Genomic DNA, 15,613 nt, shown 5'->3' on the forward strand with positions numbered 1-15,613 from the left:
ATGTTTTTATCTCGATGCGGCGCGGACGCGCTTGGAAAAAACGAGCGCGTCGCCCCGCGACCGCGTCGCTTCCATTATGAGCGCGCATACCGCGCACCTACATTTGAAATAACGAACTTGCGCGCGCAAAAGACGCGATATGTGAACAGGCCCTAATGCGTCTTTCGGAAGAACATTGTAGCCGGAACTACTTCTCTCTGTGTACGTCTATGACGAGTCACGCAGATACTGGGCTACTCCGCAGCGGCAGCGATCCGAACCAGTGTGAAATAGTCCCAATGTAAACACTTATTATAGGTGTACCATAGTGGTTCAGGATAAGACAAAAACACGGATTGGAAAATGGATTCATGATTCATTACATAATGAACTCGCTCATTATATAAATTTTGAACAGAAAAAAGTTAAGGACTATTATTTAATGCTCATTGCTAAAAAAAATTCAAAATACGACGCGACCCCCCACAGAGCTCGCTGAGGCCCCCTTGTGGGTTGCGACCCCCCTGTTGGGAACCACTGGCCTAGAGTGTTTTCTTCAAAATGATGTGAAAATCATCCTGCCTAATCATTCACATAACACAATACATTGATTTAAATCTTGTAAAACACTTTTTGTTTGGAAAGGCCATATGCGCAAAGGGCGTCAACCATTCAACACCATCATGCATATTTAGTGATTCACACCTGAGGAGACAATGGGGCCCGCATACTTAATGAGCCATTCATTCAGGTGTGTCACCTATAGCAACAAGAAAGAATGCAAGAGCAGTATATATATATATATATATATATATATATATATATATATATATATATATATATATATATATATATATATATATATATATTCTACCAAATTGGTTCACAGTTGGAAGCAACTCAATTTTTATTTATTTTTTTTTTTCACAAATTGTGCTTGCAAATTGTATAATATCCAAGGAAAACATGTCTAGTAATTGTGCAGTTAATTCTCATACTGTATTTTAAGTTTTGGAATATTTATCATCTCCACAAATTTGTCAATAATAAAACACAATAACAATTATTTAAAGAAAAGGCTTATATTTAGCTTTTAAAAATCGTTAATTCATTCACACACAGAAACGCGATTTACTAGAGAATGAAATAAACTTACTACAGTATTCCATCCATTGCTCCTTGAAATACCAGCACTTCTGAGGTACATTTTCCATTATTATTATTATTCCTCACAGCGCTGCGAGACACAATGATCTGAATAAGCTTGATGTGTTTTCTCGAGCTGATATGGGGGCGTTCACAGTTTGCACGGATCGCCTCAGTCATTTGCGTTTGAATAGCGCGTGCTCTCCGTGGGCGGGGCAGATTTAAACGTAATGAGCTGAGATGAGAACGACTGACATCTCTCACTTTTCATAAAGATTACATAAACAGAGAAAAAATTTTCATTTAAAAGAAGAGAATTCAAGCTTCATGCCAGTGTGTCTGTATGCCTGTTTGACTGAGTATTCGCTGAGTTATGGTTCATTTTCGGACGCGTTTCAGAATGGACTTCACTGACAGAGAGGAGGCAGAACTCGCATCATGTTTTATTTTTCTTTATTTGGCGAAAAACACAACACTTTGTTTTTATTGTGAGTATACGCAAAAATAATACACACTTAACAGGATCGATTGATGTATAACACAAGCATATAGGATAAAAAGTAATATTTTTATTTATTTATCTTTTTGAACTGATAAGGAAAAAAACGAGCCTATCGCGCCGGCGTGATAGCCGACCTCTAGGGGTTAAATAGCAAGATGTAGTAATGAAAAACGTTATTTTTTCTTTTTTTTTCTTTTTTTTTTATTAAATCCTTTTTAATTTACCTATATGGTGGGAAGAGGCACTGTTGATGCTGTTATCACTTCAGCTTTTTATTGGTTTGTGTGTGCATATGTGTATGTATGTATATGTTGTGTATTATTGCAGCTTGAGTCCAAGACAAATTTCCTTGAAAAGGACAATAAAGTATACAAACAAACAAACAAACAAACGTGTATTTCTCTCTGGCGCGTTCACTACGGCGAATATCAGGAGTCAGTATCGTCAACTTCATCTTTGCAGCCGACACTGACACAGAAAACACTTGTTAATTAATAAACAATTAAAATGTCTCCTTGCTATATTTGACATATTCATAATCATTACTTTTGCTGGTTCTTTGTGACAGCTTTTAGGTGCTTTATTGGCAGCGCCACCCTTACATGTTACATGAACGCGTCACCACCGCATCAGCTTCGTAAACATGGAGATTTTTTTCTTTTTGAGGGCATTTTGTTTGTGTTCAGTCTTTTGTTCAGTTTTTCAGTTGTTTTCAGTAATTTTTTTCAGGGGTATAAGCTACAGAAGCAGCATGTGTACTCTCGCGGCTGTAGACGGTAATGTTTTCTCTTGGTTCATGTCAGTCAGTATGAATTAATTTTGATATACAAGTCGCACCTGACTATGAGTCACAGGACCAGCCAAACTATTAAAAAAAGTGCGACTTATAGTCCGGAAAATACGGTATATCGCAAAGCTAGCATCAAGCATATTTCACGTTTGTCCATCTGTGCAAGAACCCCCTTTAAGCATGCGCAACGTTTCAGATAGTATGTCAAATGTAAACACATTAATCGGATATGGGGCAAGAAAGTGTAAACGGATGGTAAAAAAAAAAATCGGATATAGACAAAAAAACAGATTTGGGCATCAAGACCTGCAGTGTAAACGAGGCTTGCTTGTCCCACATACTTGAGTATCTGCAATGAGCAGTTTGGATCCATCCATTTGCCAGAGATCAGCTTGACTCCTGGGTGATTGTAGCTCAGGTCCAGCTCTCTCAGGTGTGATGGGTTTGAACTCAGAGATAAAGACAAATAACCACAGCCTTCCTCTGTCACCATACAGCCAGACAACCTACAGACACACAGTCAGATCATCTACAAAAACACACATGACTGGCAGACTGTAAATAATCTCTTATATGTTCTTTTTTCAATTTCAGCGGACAAATATATACATTTATCAAGGCAGAAATTCTTCTTTACAATAAAACAAAAACATATACATCAATACAGAGACAGCATTCAGCATTCAACCCATCATGTCTACATCAGCATTATAACCCATCATGGTCATGGAAATTCAAAACTTAAGCCAAATACAGATGTTTTGTGTTTTCCTCATTTTGACAGCAACTATGTACAAGAACAAGGGGAGCTATTACTTCTATATATATATATATATATATATATATATATATATATATATATATATATATATATATATATATATCATCAACTGTAAGTGGCTCTGGTTTTAGCCATTTCTTTGTAATAACTTTTTTACTGGCTGCCAGAAGAATAAACATCAGTTTTTTATCAATGTTATTCCACCCATCAAAAGAACTATTAGCCAGATATAAACATTCACACTTGAAAGGAATCAACACCTCAAAACCAGCTTCCAAATTTCCTTCAATCCCTTGCCAAAACTGGGTTAATTTCTGACACTCCCCAAAAATATGATGGTTAGATTCCCTTTTCCCACATAATCTCCAACAGCTAGCACCTGTCCCTTTGTATCTTTTCTGTGTTGGTGTGGTAAATCTCTGATATATTCTTAAATACCTCAGAATCTGCAGCTTACAGTGTGGGCTCTTCAGTCCTTCAGAAATAATCTTCACTCCTGAATCCTGCAAGTCATTGTTACTCAGATCCAGCTCTCTCAGGTGTGAGGGGTTTGAACTCAGAGCTGAAGACACATAACCACAGCCTTCCTCTGTCACCATACAGAGAGACAACCTACAGACACACAGTCAGATCATCTACAAACACACATCAACATTATGACCGGCAGACTGTAAATAATCTCTCATATGTTCTTAAATACCTCAGTATCTGCAGCTGACAGTGTGGGCTTTTCAGTCCATCAGAAATAATCTTCACTCCTGAATCCTGCAGGTCATTGTTACTCAGGTCCAGCTCTCTCAGGACACAGTTTGAGGATTGTAGAGCTGATGACACAATTTCACAATCCTGACCAGTGAGATTACAGCCAACAAGACTAGAAGAGAGTAAATACAGCACAATAAGTTGGGGTTCAGGGTGCTTTTCTTTAAAGGGGCAGCAGTAGCACCTTAAAAACTAGAAAAACAGAGATAAATAATTGGCAATACAAAGATAAAATAAAGTCAAATATTGTGAAATATGTGGTAGTTGTGGAGAAGTAGTCCACGTTGGTGGATGAACATTTTGACGGTCACTGACCATAGGGTTCCCTTGTCCATAGCATAGCCTAGTTATTCCAAACTGAAGTAGTATTCATAACAAAAATGTAAATATATATATATTTGTATATATATATATAAAAAAAAATTCAAGTAGATAAAGGATTGCCAAGATATAATGTAGAATGAATCTGTTTCATATGGAGTTGGGACGTGAGGTCAAAGACTGTCACTTTCGGCTCTGGCCACATCCCCAGGTCCATCATCCCCAGAGGCCTTGAGTCTAAAGGACTTTGTATATGTTAAATTATGTTGTAAAACATATGCATAGAGAGTGTGATGTCATATTGTGTGCACGCGCATCTATGGTTTGCGTGAAAGAATACGTCAGTAGCGCTAAGTAAAAAAAAAAAAAAAACATTCGTCCGCAGCCGCTCCACTCCTGACCGCAAGTCCACCGTCAGTGATGTAGACTGGCACTAGGCAGGTTTTTTGTGTTCATTTCTATTGCATTACGATTGAAAGCAGTATCAATAATGTCAAAAATATGATGTGCAGTCAAGTTCGGGTGTGTGTATATGCTGTTTAAATGAGTGTTCTCACTGATACGCTTGTTGTGATTCGCGGAGTTTTGAGGAGTTTTATTTTGACGACTTGATATTATTTCTTATTCAAAAGTTTCCCGCACCCCTGCAAAGATCCAGGCAAGACAAGATTTAACATGTTTACTTGCAAAATAATTACATTCTAAATTTAGAAAGCCTAACATTCCAGTTTAATGCGACATGTAGCCTAAGCTATGTGTGGCGAACAGTAGGTTTATTACGGAAAGAGGTTTAAAGAAGAGTCGACTACGCCACCCTGGTCACTAAACCAGAGAAGTATCCTAATGAGGACACACAGGTTCGGTGTTTTTGCAACAACTCTATTATTTTTCCAGTCATAGACCAGCACTCAAGCACTGACTAGAATCCAGCGCTGACTAGAATCAGCATTCACGTGCTCAAAAATGTGTTTGGCACTGACAACAATCCGGTGGTGGCTAGCATCCAGCGCTGACTAGAATCACGCAGAGGAGGAATGGAAAGCTCACAAGCCACTAAAAATGATTGACTTAAGAAACACTTATATTTTTTTCAAATATTTTCAATAAATCATATTCCCATTCACTCCAGCGACGAATTTATAAATTAATTAAACTAAATTCTATTTATAAGGTAAAACTTTAACATTTTTAGGCATTAACTAATTCCAATCCCTAATGCCAAAATGTTTTCTTTGTTCACTAAGTAATTTACTGGTCAGGGATTATTGTTAACTCGCAAGACAGTAAGGAGAAAATGACAATTTGATGGATAATTTAAATATATTCTGCAATCACATTTTGGTAACGTATTCATTCCGCCGTCACATCCGAGCGCTAAACGCTGCTTGGGTAGTTTCAAGATATAAAAATAAATATTTAATTGTTCATATGTGTTTATTCTTGTTAGAATTTTTTTATGAACACAAATTAATCACGACAAACCTAATTAATTTTAATTGTATTAATTATACCATTGATGAAAACAAGCAGATACCGAGGTATTTTAGGCCTACAATTCTAACATAATTTTTCATGAAAAATCATGATTGTATTTATTTATTTTTCAAAACTAAGGTTAATGTAAGCAGCTTCTTGCAATACTCTCCTAAATGTGTAATAAAACCTAAGTGCAAACATTACCACTTTAATGACTGTCCTTTATTTTTCAGTGCATTTGTTTTACAATATATGGCAATTACTGTCATGTAGGGGTGGAACGGTACATGTATTCGTATTGAACCGAAAAGGTACCGGGCGTCACGGTTCGGTGCATGAATTTACACGGAGAATACATGGTATAAAAATAAATAAAACTCGCGTGCAAATTACTTAATGTAGTGCGGAACTACTGTTAGATACGCGGGTTCTTTAGGGACACCTAATCTGTAGCCCCGCCTTAGCTCTGAAGCTCTGTGGCTATAATGAACAGGCTGCAATGTCAAGATTGCAATGCTGGAATATGTTGTGTGTGTGTTCCTGCGTGTGTGTGTGTGAGAGAGAGAGGTGCGGGCGCGATCGAACAGTGGAAACATAAAAACATACTCCGTCATTTTGTTCATACAGGACTGTCAGGTAGCTGTTAGGACCACAGCCACCAGCCCAAAATTGTTTGCCGAAAGGCCTGGGAAAAGTTGTAATGAGTGGAGTACACAGTAGGTATGGATTAATGTCCAAGTGGATTTATTAGGACAGCTGTCTCAGCACACGTGCTCCCAAATGAAGTTCAAAATAAACTAAACAAATCATCAAAAATACGAAAAATAAACAATATAACTCAAAAATAAAACATGCTGAAAGCAGCAAAACACGGCATCAAATCTAGCCTTGAGGAACAAGCCTCTCACAGTAAAGACTCACATCTTGCAGCACTTGACTGTACAAGCTTTGGCTCTTGGCCCATCTCCCCCTCTGGCTCAACTAGCCTCTCCCTTTGTACATGAAATCTTCCCGCCAAACACTAGCGGACCATACCAACAGTAGGGGTCGAGTAACTCCCATGACAACCAAAATGCATTCAATGTCTATGCTGTTACATATGCATTTAAACAGAAAACAATCTCAAATAATATAATCAATCAAATAAACAATATGAAAACAATCATAACACATTAAACAATAAATCATTGTATACAACACTGTGCACTGATGTTCCTATGATGATAACCCCCCAGGTTCATCATCACAAGGACATCATTCAAACTGCAAAGTGTTTACTTATATGTGTGTACACTTGCAATAAAACACAACATTGTGCTTTTGTCAAACTGTAAACTCTTGTCAAACTGTAACCTAGAACTGTCACCCAACCAAAATCTCTCTCTCTCTCTCTCACACACACACACACACACACACACACACACACACACACACACACACACACACACACACACACACACACACACACGGTTTAAAAGCAAAAAATATGTATCCAGCCCCATTTAAAAACAGTCTGTGAGTGCCATCTTTTGGACATTCATCATATTGCATTGGTTTTCATTTCTTGTCTTCAAACAGAGCACAAATCTGTTTATTTTTAAGTTACACATTCTACATTGATTAAAAAAGAAAATCAATTGTGTTTTTAATAGTAGTATTATTTTATACAGAAATAAATTATTTATAATTAAGATGAGAATAAAGTTAGTGTTAATTAAAATTTTAAGGAAAACAAATAAATTGATCTGAAATATAATTTTTTTTAAATTTTAAATTAATTCAGGTACAATTACCAAACATATCTCAAGGTCTTTTAGTCTTTTTATTAATTAAATGAATAAACTAATTATATAAAACAATTGTCAATGCACTACAAATAAACAGCAAATCTATGCCTTTACTTTATTAATAAAACCTATTTAAAAAATACAAGGCTTAAGACATTTATTTTCCTTTGGTGGTACAGCCTGAGACATGCACAATAAAAAAAAATTGCCTTCTGCATTTTTGTTTTGCTTTTCCCTCCATTGTACCGAACTCGTACCCAACCGTGATGTCTGAACCGAGGTATGAACCGAACCGTGACTTCTGTGTACCATTCCACCCCTACTGTCATGGGATTAACATTATAACTATTATTATGTAGTACTGTAATGTAGACAGACACAACTAAAAGAGGTTGAATTTTTCATATAATTTGCACACAGAATATGGGTTGGAGCTTTTCATTTTGAACTCTCAAAGTGCACCAGATTGATGACTTTAACATTAAAATGCACAAAGTTTTCGTTCAGGGACCTGGATATTGCATAGGGGGCGCTGGCCCAAAAAAGGTTGAGAACCACTGCTCTGAATGGCACGAATGGTATTACTGACTATTTAAACTGAGCAGTGTAATATCTTATATGTAAGGTTGACCATTTTATTTTGGTATTTTGGCGCGTGGCTCCTTTAATACTTATGTTCCGGTTCTGGTTGCTCTCCTTCGGTTCAGATAAGCGCGACTGAAGAGAGGCGAGTTGTGCTGAAGCTCCGTCTAAAAAGATGATATGAGTTTTGTTTATTGTACTAAAACATGTAATTTTGTTCTTTAATACACTTTAACCTTATTCATACTTGTATAAAGTTTGTGTGAAGGATGTGAAGCATGTATTTTTGAAGAGAGTTCATTAAGCATGAGTGTGGAAGCTCTGGCTAAAATAATGCCTTACTAAAATAATCACTGACAGGCTGATGTTACAATGGCGAGAGATGGCCACAGATTCCAGCTTGTTTTGATTCATTTGTCCTTTTATACATGCAGAATAAAATCTGCCTTGCGTAATTTCTGTTGGTCTCGTTCATTTACCCACACAACGCAAAGCTAAATGAAGACCGGTCACGCGTGAGGCGCAGACGCGATCGAACAGAGGAAACATAAAAACATACTCCATCATTTTGGTCATACAGATAAGAGCAGGATTGTTCGAAACTAGGGAAGCACCGAAACCATTTTTCCAGAACCGATCCGATCCCAAAAATTCTGAGTATCGGCCGATACCGATCCGATATCAGCACAGTTTTCTTTTTAATCAGTGTAGAATTTCTATACCTCTGTTTGTTGAACTGATAATTACACTTGTGTGTTAAACATCATTATAAAGAAAAACAACAAATGAAAAAATTATATGATCATAATCTATGACAAAATACTATTATAAACTAGATTAGTTGAAAATTCAGCAGCAAAAGTTAATCTAGAAAAATCATGAGAGCACAGTAACTGAATAAAATCTAAACATTTAGAGAAAACATTATTTAGTGGAGATGGAGAACAAATAAAAGTGAATAAGTGTAGCACTAAATCTGTTAAAATGTTACTCATTGCTCTTTGTATTGTTGTAAAATACATTCATGAAAAACAAGTAAATATATTTATGATATATACTATAAAAGTAAAAGACATTTCTTTTAAATGTTTAGCATAGCTGTTTAATGAGGCAGCAACATATTATATATAGGACAGAACAAGAAAGGCTATCAATAATCTTTCATTGCCCAAAAGTATTATAATATGAAAGGCTCCAATACAGAGCGGCACAAAGCGCTTATGCGTATCCCGTGCGCAGAATGATGCGCTTGAAGCAACATGGAGTCACAGCGCTTCACACTTACAGTTCAAAACTGCATTTTGAAGTATTTAATTTTATTTGTGTACACTCACAATAAACCAGAACACTGTGGCTTTGTAAAATAAATAAACAAACAGGATGTGTTTTCCGGTTTCCTTCCCGTCAACTAGTTTGTGGAGCGCTTCACAAAAATAACCCGAACTCAGCAGAATACTGTCACACCGCTTTTTCTTTTCTTTTGTAAATCTGTTAATTATTTAAGTCAAATATACTTAGCATATTTATTCCTTTTATACAGCCCTATAGACTATGACTTTATGAAAAAAAAATTTATTTTATTTTAAATGTAACTCCATTCTCCTTAAATCATCCTGGCGACCCAGGGTTTGGAAACCTGAGCTCTAGGGTTACTGAGTTTGGCTCCTCTAGTATAAGTGAACCTCAGGGAATATAATAAATAATGTAAAAACTCCATGTCATGACCCCTGTAAAGATGTAAGATGCATTATTAAAAAGGATTCTTTAGCTATTAATGATTAAACACTCACAGAGCTTTCCTGCAGTTGACCACAGCTGGTATCAGTCTTCTTCTACCCTCAGCTGATGTGTTGTATTTCATGGTGTTCAGCTCATCCAGCGCCTCCTCTGAGATCTGAAGCATGTAGGAGATTGTAGAGCAGTGAGCAGGAGAGAGTTTCTCCTCTGAGTGTTTGTCTGATTTCACAAACTCCTGAATCTCTCTGGACAGAGTCTGATCTTTCACTTCCAGCAGACAGAGGAACAGATTGATGGATTCATCAGCTGAGAGATTATTAATATTCCACTTATCTTTGATCTTGTCTTTAATGTACTGTGTGGTTTCTCTGATGTTCTCTGAGCTGTTCTCTGTGTGTGTCAGTAGATCCTGTAAGAGTCTCTGATTGGACTCCAGTGAGACGCCCAGCAGGAACCGCAGGAACAGATCCAGCCGTCCATTCTCACTCCAGAGGGCTTTATCTACTGCTGATCTTAGTAGATCATACAGAGAGACTTCATCAGATCTGAATACATCCAGAAGCTGCAGTGGTTCCTTGTTCTTCATTAAATAGCAGTAAAACACATAGAAAGCAGCAAGAAACTCCTGAACGCTCAGATGAATGAAGCTGTAGACTTTCCTCTGATGAATCACAGATTCCTCCTTAAAGATCTCAGTGCAAATCCCAGAATGCACTGAGGCGTCAGTGACGTCTATGCCGCTCTCAATCAGGTCCTCCTCATAGAACATCACATTGCCCTTCATCAGCTGATGGAAAGCCACTCCAGCAAGTTTCAGGATCGCTTCTCTGTTGGACTGCAGGAGTTTCTCTGGATCTCTCTCTTCATACTTCTGATTCCTCATGTTGATCTGAATCAGCAGGAAGTGGATGTACATCTCAGTCAGAGTTTGAGGGATTTCTGCACTCAGATCTTCTTCCAGGAGCTTCTGAAGCACAGTGGAGGAGATCCAGCAGAAGACGGGTATGTGGCACATGATGTGGAGGCTTCTTGCTCTTCTGATGTGTGAGATGATTCTGCTGGCTTGATGCTCGTCACTGATTCTCTTCCTGAAATATTCCTCCTTCTGAGGCTCATTGAATCCCTGAATCTCTGTCAGACGGTGGATGTATTTGGAGGGGATCTGATTGGCTGCTGCTGGTCTGGAGGTGATCCAGATGAGAGCCGAGGGAAGCAGATCTCCTTTCATGAGCTTTGACATCAACACACCCACTGATGAAGTCTCAGTCACATCAGAAACTTCCTGAGCGTCTGAAAACATCAGTGTGATTCTGCTTTCATCCAGACCATCAAAGATGAACACAACTTTACACTCCTCATAAATCTTTGAGTCCAGATCTTGAAGTTCAGGATGAAAGTCCAGCAGAAGTCTGTGAAGACTGTACTGATGACCTCGGATCAAGTTCAGCTCTCGAAATGGAAGCACAAACATGAAATCTACATCCTGATTGTCTTTTCCCTCGGCCCAGTCCAGAATGAACTTCTGCACAGAGACGGTTTTCCCGATTCCAGCGATGCCTTTAGTGAGAACAGTCTTGATCTGCTCTTTCTCCTGGCGTCCTGGTTCAGGAGAGGCTTTAAAGATGTCATTGCAGTAGATTGGAGTGTCTTGTGAGTGTTGTGTTCTGGCTGTTTTCTCCATCTGTAAAACCTCATGTTCTTCATTCACTCCTTCTCTCTCTCCCTCTATGATGTAGAGCTGTGTGTAGATCCTGTTCAGGAGGGTTTCATTCTCTTGGAGTTTCAGTCCCTCAAATAATCTCTCATACTTGTTCTTCATGCTGGCTTTGTGTCTGTGTTTGACTCTCTGTAGTTCATCATTCACTGGTTGAGGAGAATCCTGGTCTCCAGTCTGATCATCTCTATAAAATCTAGAAAAACAAAAGTCCACAGATTTAAGATCAAGAAAAATAACATAAATTAAAATCTAAATCTACACAATCTTGTCAATCTTTTATTTTCTATACAATTAATTAATGTGTTTCATTTCAGTTTTAGTTCAACACTTTCTGCATTGCATAGCTCTCCGACTCCAGATCCTGAGAAACACAAAGAAATAATTATTCCTGTCTGCCGTTTAATTTATTTAATTAGGGCTGCAATAACTAATTGATCAAATGAATAATAATGGATGATGTGGAAAATACATCTTCAGGAATTCATATTCATTTTGTTTTGATTTTTCATCTGATTAATTGAAAGAATAAATCAACAAATTAATCCATAATCAAAATAATCATTAGTTGCAGCCCTATTGCAAATCTCCTCTCTCTGTGTGAATTCAGTGTGTGTTTGACTCCCATAAAACAGTTAATTCACCACTACAGGTTTACACTCACCTGAGGTCAGAGGTCACTGCTTCATCACTGGGGTCAGAGGTCACTGCTTTATCACTGGGGTCAGAGGTCACTGGTTTATCACTGGAGTCAGAGGTCACTGCTTTATCACTGGGGTCAGAGGTCACTGCTTTATCACTGGGGTCAGAGGTCACTGCTTTATCACTGGGGTCAGAGGTCACTGCTTTATCACTGGGGTCAGAGGTCACTACTTCATCACTGAATTTAGGAGGAGGCTTATCCATGGATCCGTCACTCTTCACAGACACACAGCTGGGATCTGGAGATGAAGATCTCTCACAGCTCTCTCTGTTCTCCATAATGAGAAACTGACTTCAGATCTGCATAAGGAAACACTGAGAGAAAAATCATAAGACTATTTAGTAAGACTACATAAGACATTAAAGGAGAACTCCGGTCAATTTTAACATTGAGCTCATTTTTTTGTACATTTGGAGTGCTGTCAATACAGAGAACAACGACAAAAATCGCTGTTGCCTACACCGAGTTATTCTATTTTTAAGATCTGTTGACTTCAATGGGGCAAGTTTTAAACCTGCTTTTAGCCTCTTAACATCCTTGATGTGTCATTTCAAGTGCACAGGTCATGTGAGTGATTCCTTCAGAGTGAACACGAGTGAATCTGACTGCAGTAGATGTGAAAGATAGGGATAAAAATGATGTTTATTCAGCCAGCGCAAATACCTGTATTTACATACTGTTTTCGGTCGAAGTCCACAGTAGTCGATTGTTGAGTTCACGCGCTTGATCATAGGTAACTAAACATATGCGTGTGAACTCGCGCGCGCTCTCACATCTTCAAACAACACGTCGAGTGATGTCTCCCTCGCGCATATTAATCAAAGTCAATTGACACGATAGTAAAAGGTCGGAAGACCGCAGTCTCACGTGGAGCATTTGGAATTTTTTTCTCTTGAATTACCGCGGGGTGTGAATTGTAGGCTACTAAAAAACGTTGCCTTATCTTCTCTAAAAAGCGTTCACTATTCAGTGATGCAATGTTTTCTGTGTTGACACAAATCTTGTGCGATGTCCTGTCCTAAACTGCTGGGATAATCACACAATGCCTGCCATAGGCTACACGTCTGACATGTCCGATACACTGTGTATCATACACATAATACGAAAGATTTAGATTATCTCGTCCCGGGCCCAGGCAAGACTGTCAGCTGGCCTGACTATATATGTTTAGTACGAAGACTTCTGAAGGTGAATTTACATTTCCTAAGGATCTTCTTTACTTTCGGTTTCTGAATGCGCATGCGCAGAAGGCTCAGATATCAACGATAAACCCCGCCCATCTCTCTTCTTCTTCCTCAGTGTTCTGGCGGGTTTAGTTCTGTCGTGAAGGATGTTTAGCGCCTCCTACTGTATACTGGAGTGAGTGACATCATGACTTCCTCAATCTCTAAGCGCAGAAATGCTGTAATAACGGCGTTAGACTTCTCTTTACATCTGTAAATATCATCAAGCTGGTTTTGTCATTTATGAACAGTTTGATCATCTGAGAGATTTCCAGGGGTCTGTGATTATAAGAGCAGAAGTTTCATTAATTACTGCCTTTTCCTCAGTTTACTCTCATTAATTTACCAATATCACATTTTACTAAGTCCCAATTATTAATAAAACAGCGTTAATTACAGCTTTTTTTACAATAATGCTTAACAAAATATTTAATTTTAAGCTTAATGGTATTAAGAGATATAACACATATTTAACTTCCAATATGCTGGTTTCAACTGTTTAAAGGCTTCTAGATACACGAGTTAGAAAGTGTCCCAAAGTAACTTCAGCAAACAAAACAAAGTTCTTTCTGATATTTGTGTATATAACATAACAAAATCAGATTATATGTATTGGGAGAAATATTTCCATAATAATCATAATGGCAAAGCCACAATAAATGTACTAGTGTCTCTGAGTTATGTTTACAAGAAGAACAATTTGTATTAATATCTTTATGGAATTTCTAATAATAACAGGATAAACATGATGGATAATCTGGACAACAAACCAAAACTAAACTTTAGTGAGCAGTTCCTGTTTGCACAAAGTGTCCTGATCACATATATATATATATATATATATATATATATATATATATATATATATATATATATATATATATATATCACTGAAAACAAATGTTCTAAGACATGAAACATAAAACTATGTTCCACTGGGTCAAACGCCTTGTAGAAGTCTTAAAAAAGCTGAAACAATTCTGATCAAACCCACAAACCTTCATTTCATATTAAGGGTCTTTCTGAATATCTTTGTGTACTTTAGAAAGCTGTCTTTTAATTCTTTGGCAAAAGGCGACTCAAATGTAAACTGAAAACTTATCGTGTTTCTCTCAAATAACTGATATTATATAGAATAACGATAGACGATTAATCAATAATCACGACAGGTATAATTGTGCTGTTGTAGAATACAAGCGTTTCAATGTACAATCTCTCACTAACTTTATGCACATGACAAATAAACTTAAGCATCATGAACTCATTTCGTATACATGAATTGGGAAATAAGAAATCAAGCTTTATTTCTGACATGAAACAGAAAAAAGAAAGGCGGTTTAGAGGCTATTCTGTTTTGACTAAACTGAGCCAACAAACGAGTTACAGACACACGGATCTAACGACGCACATGTGATAATAATATGTAGACCTACACATCAAATCAGAAGCAAATAACTGACCGTAAAGTGTGACATCTGTGAGAGTCTCCGAAGTGGCGTCTTCTCATCCATCAAGTGTTTTAACTTGTTTTCGACGATCTGTTTCCTGAAGGAGAGAGTCGTCACACCTGTTCCACCTGCTCCTGTGCATCAGAGCTCACCTGACCTGAAACATGAAAACCATGAGGCGGATTGAAGAGTTTCTACACCAGATAGTGACTGTATTTTACAACACAGCGAGTCAGAGCAAACATTCTGAATTCATTTCCTATCCTTCGCATCAGAAATAGTGAAAAATACTGGGAAAAAATATAGAAATGTGAGAAATACAGAAATAAGCTCGAACTTCACTTAGGGGAGACCGGGGACAGTTGCAACAGTGGATGGTTGCAAGTTGCAACATGTCATTTTTCTCCAATCAGAAACAAGCTTGAGTGATGACACACACACTGCACATGCACAGTGACATGGATATGAAAGGTAAAGTTAGTTTTAGGTTCGATATTCGCCAGACATTCGTTTTTCCATGTCACTGCTCTATAGTCAGCAGTCTTACAGATTATCAATACCAATATTTCTTTTAACAGTTGTCAATCAATTTATGTCGACATTAAATATTTGTTAAAAATAACCTTACGTGCATTGTAGCTGCATATTTATACCTGAGAGTG

At 37.6% G+C, this 15,613-nt stretch overlaps 1 protein-coding gene across 2 annotated transcripts; it reads right to left on the minus strand.

Annotated features, from left to right (window-relative positions):
• Positions 1 to 910: 910 nt before the first annotated feature.
• LOC307154378 (NLR family CARD domain-containing protein 3-like) lies at positions 911 to 15,050 on the minus strand (the record flags this gene model as incomplete). 2 transcript variants are annotated; one of them, XM_079864271.1, is made up of 6 exons in its annotated part: positions 14,964 to 15,050; positions 12,242 to 12,594; positions 9,917 to 11,773; positions 3,899 to 4,072; positions 3,637 to 3,810; positions 911 to 2,923 (listed from the first exon to the last, which is right to left on the minus strand). In XM_079864271.1, exons 2-6 carry the CDS (start codon positions 12,556 to 12,558, stop codon positions 2,512 to 2,514), a joined length of 2,934 nt encoding a protein of 977 aa, XP_079720397.1. In that variant the 5' UTR covers positions 12,559 to 12,594; positions 14,964 to 15,050. The 2 variants fall into 2 exon arrangements, with proteins under 2 accessions (XP_079720397.1, XP_079720398.1); XM_079864272.1 differs by lacking the exons at positions 911 to 2,923; positions 3,637 to 3,810; positions 3,899 to 4,072 and having other exon boundaries at positions 9,913 to 11,773.
• Positions 15,051 to 15,613: the final 563 nt, after the last annotated feature.

Source organism: Squalius cephalus (genome assembly GCF_949319135.1).
Source record: "Squalius cephalus genome assembly, chromosome: 2".
Classification (NCBI taxonomy): domain Eukaryota; kingdom Metazoa; phylum Chordata; class Actinopteri; order Cypriniformes; family Leuciscidae; genus Squalius; species Squalius cephalus.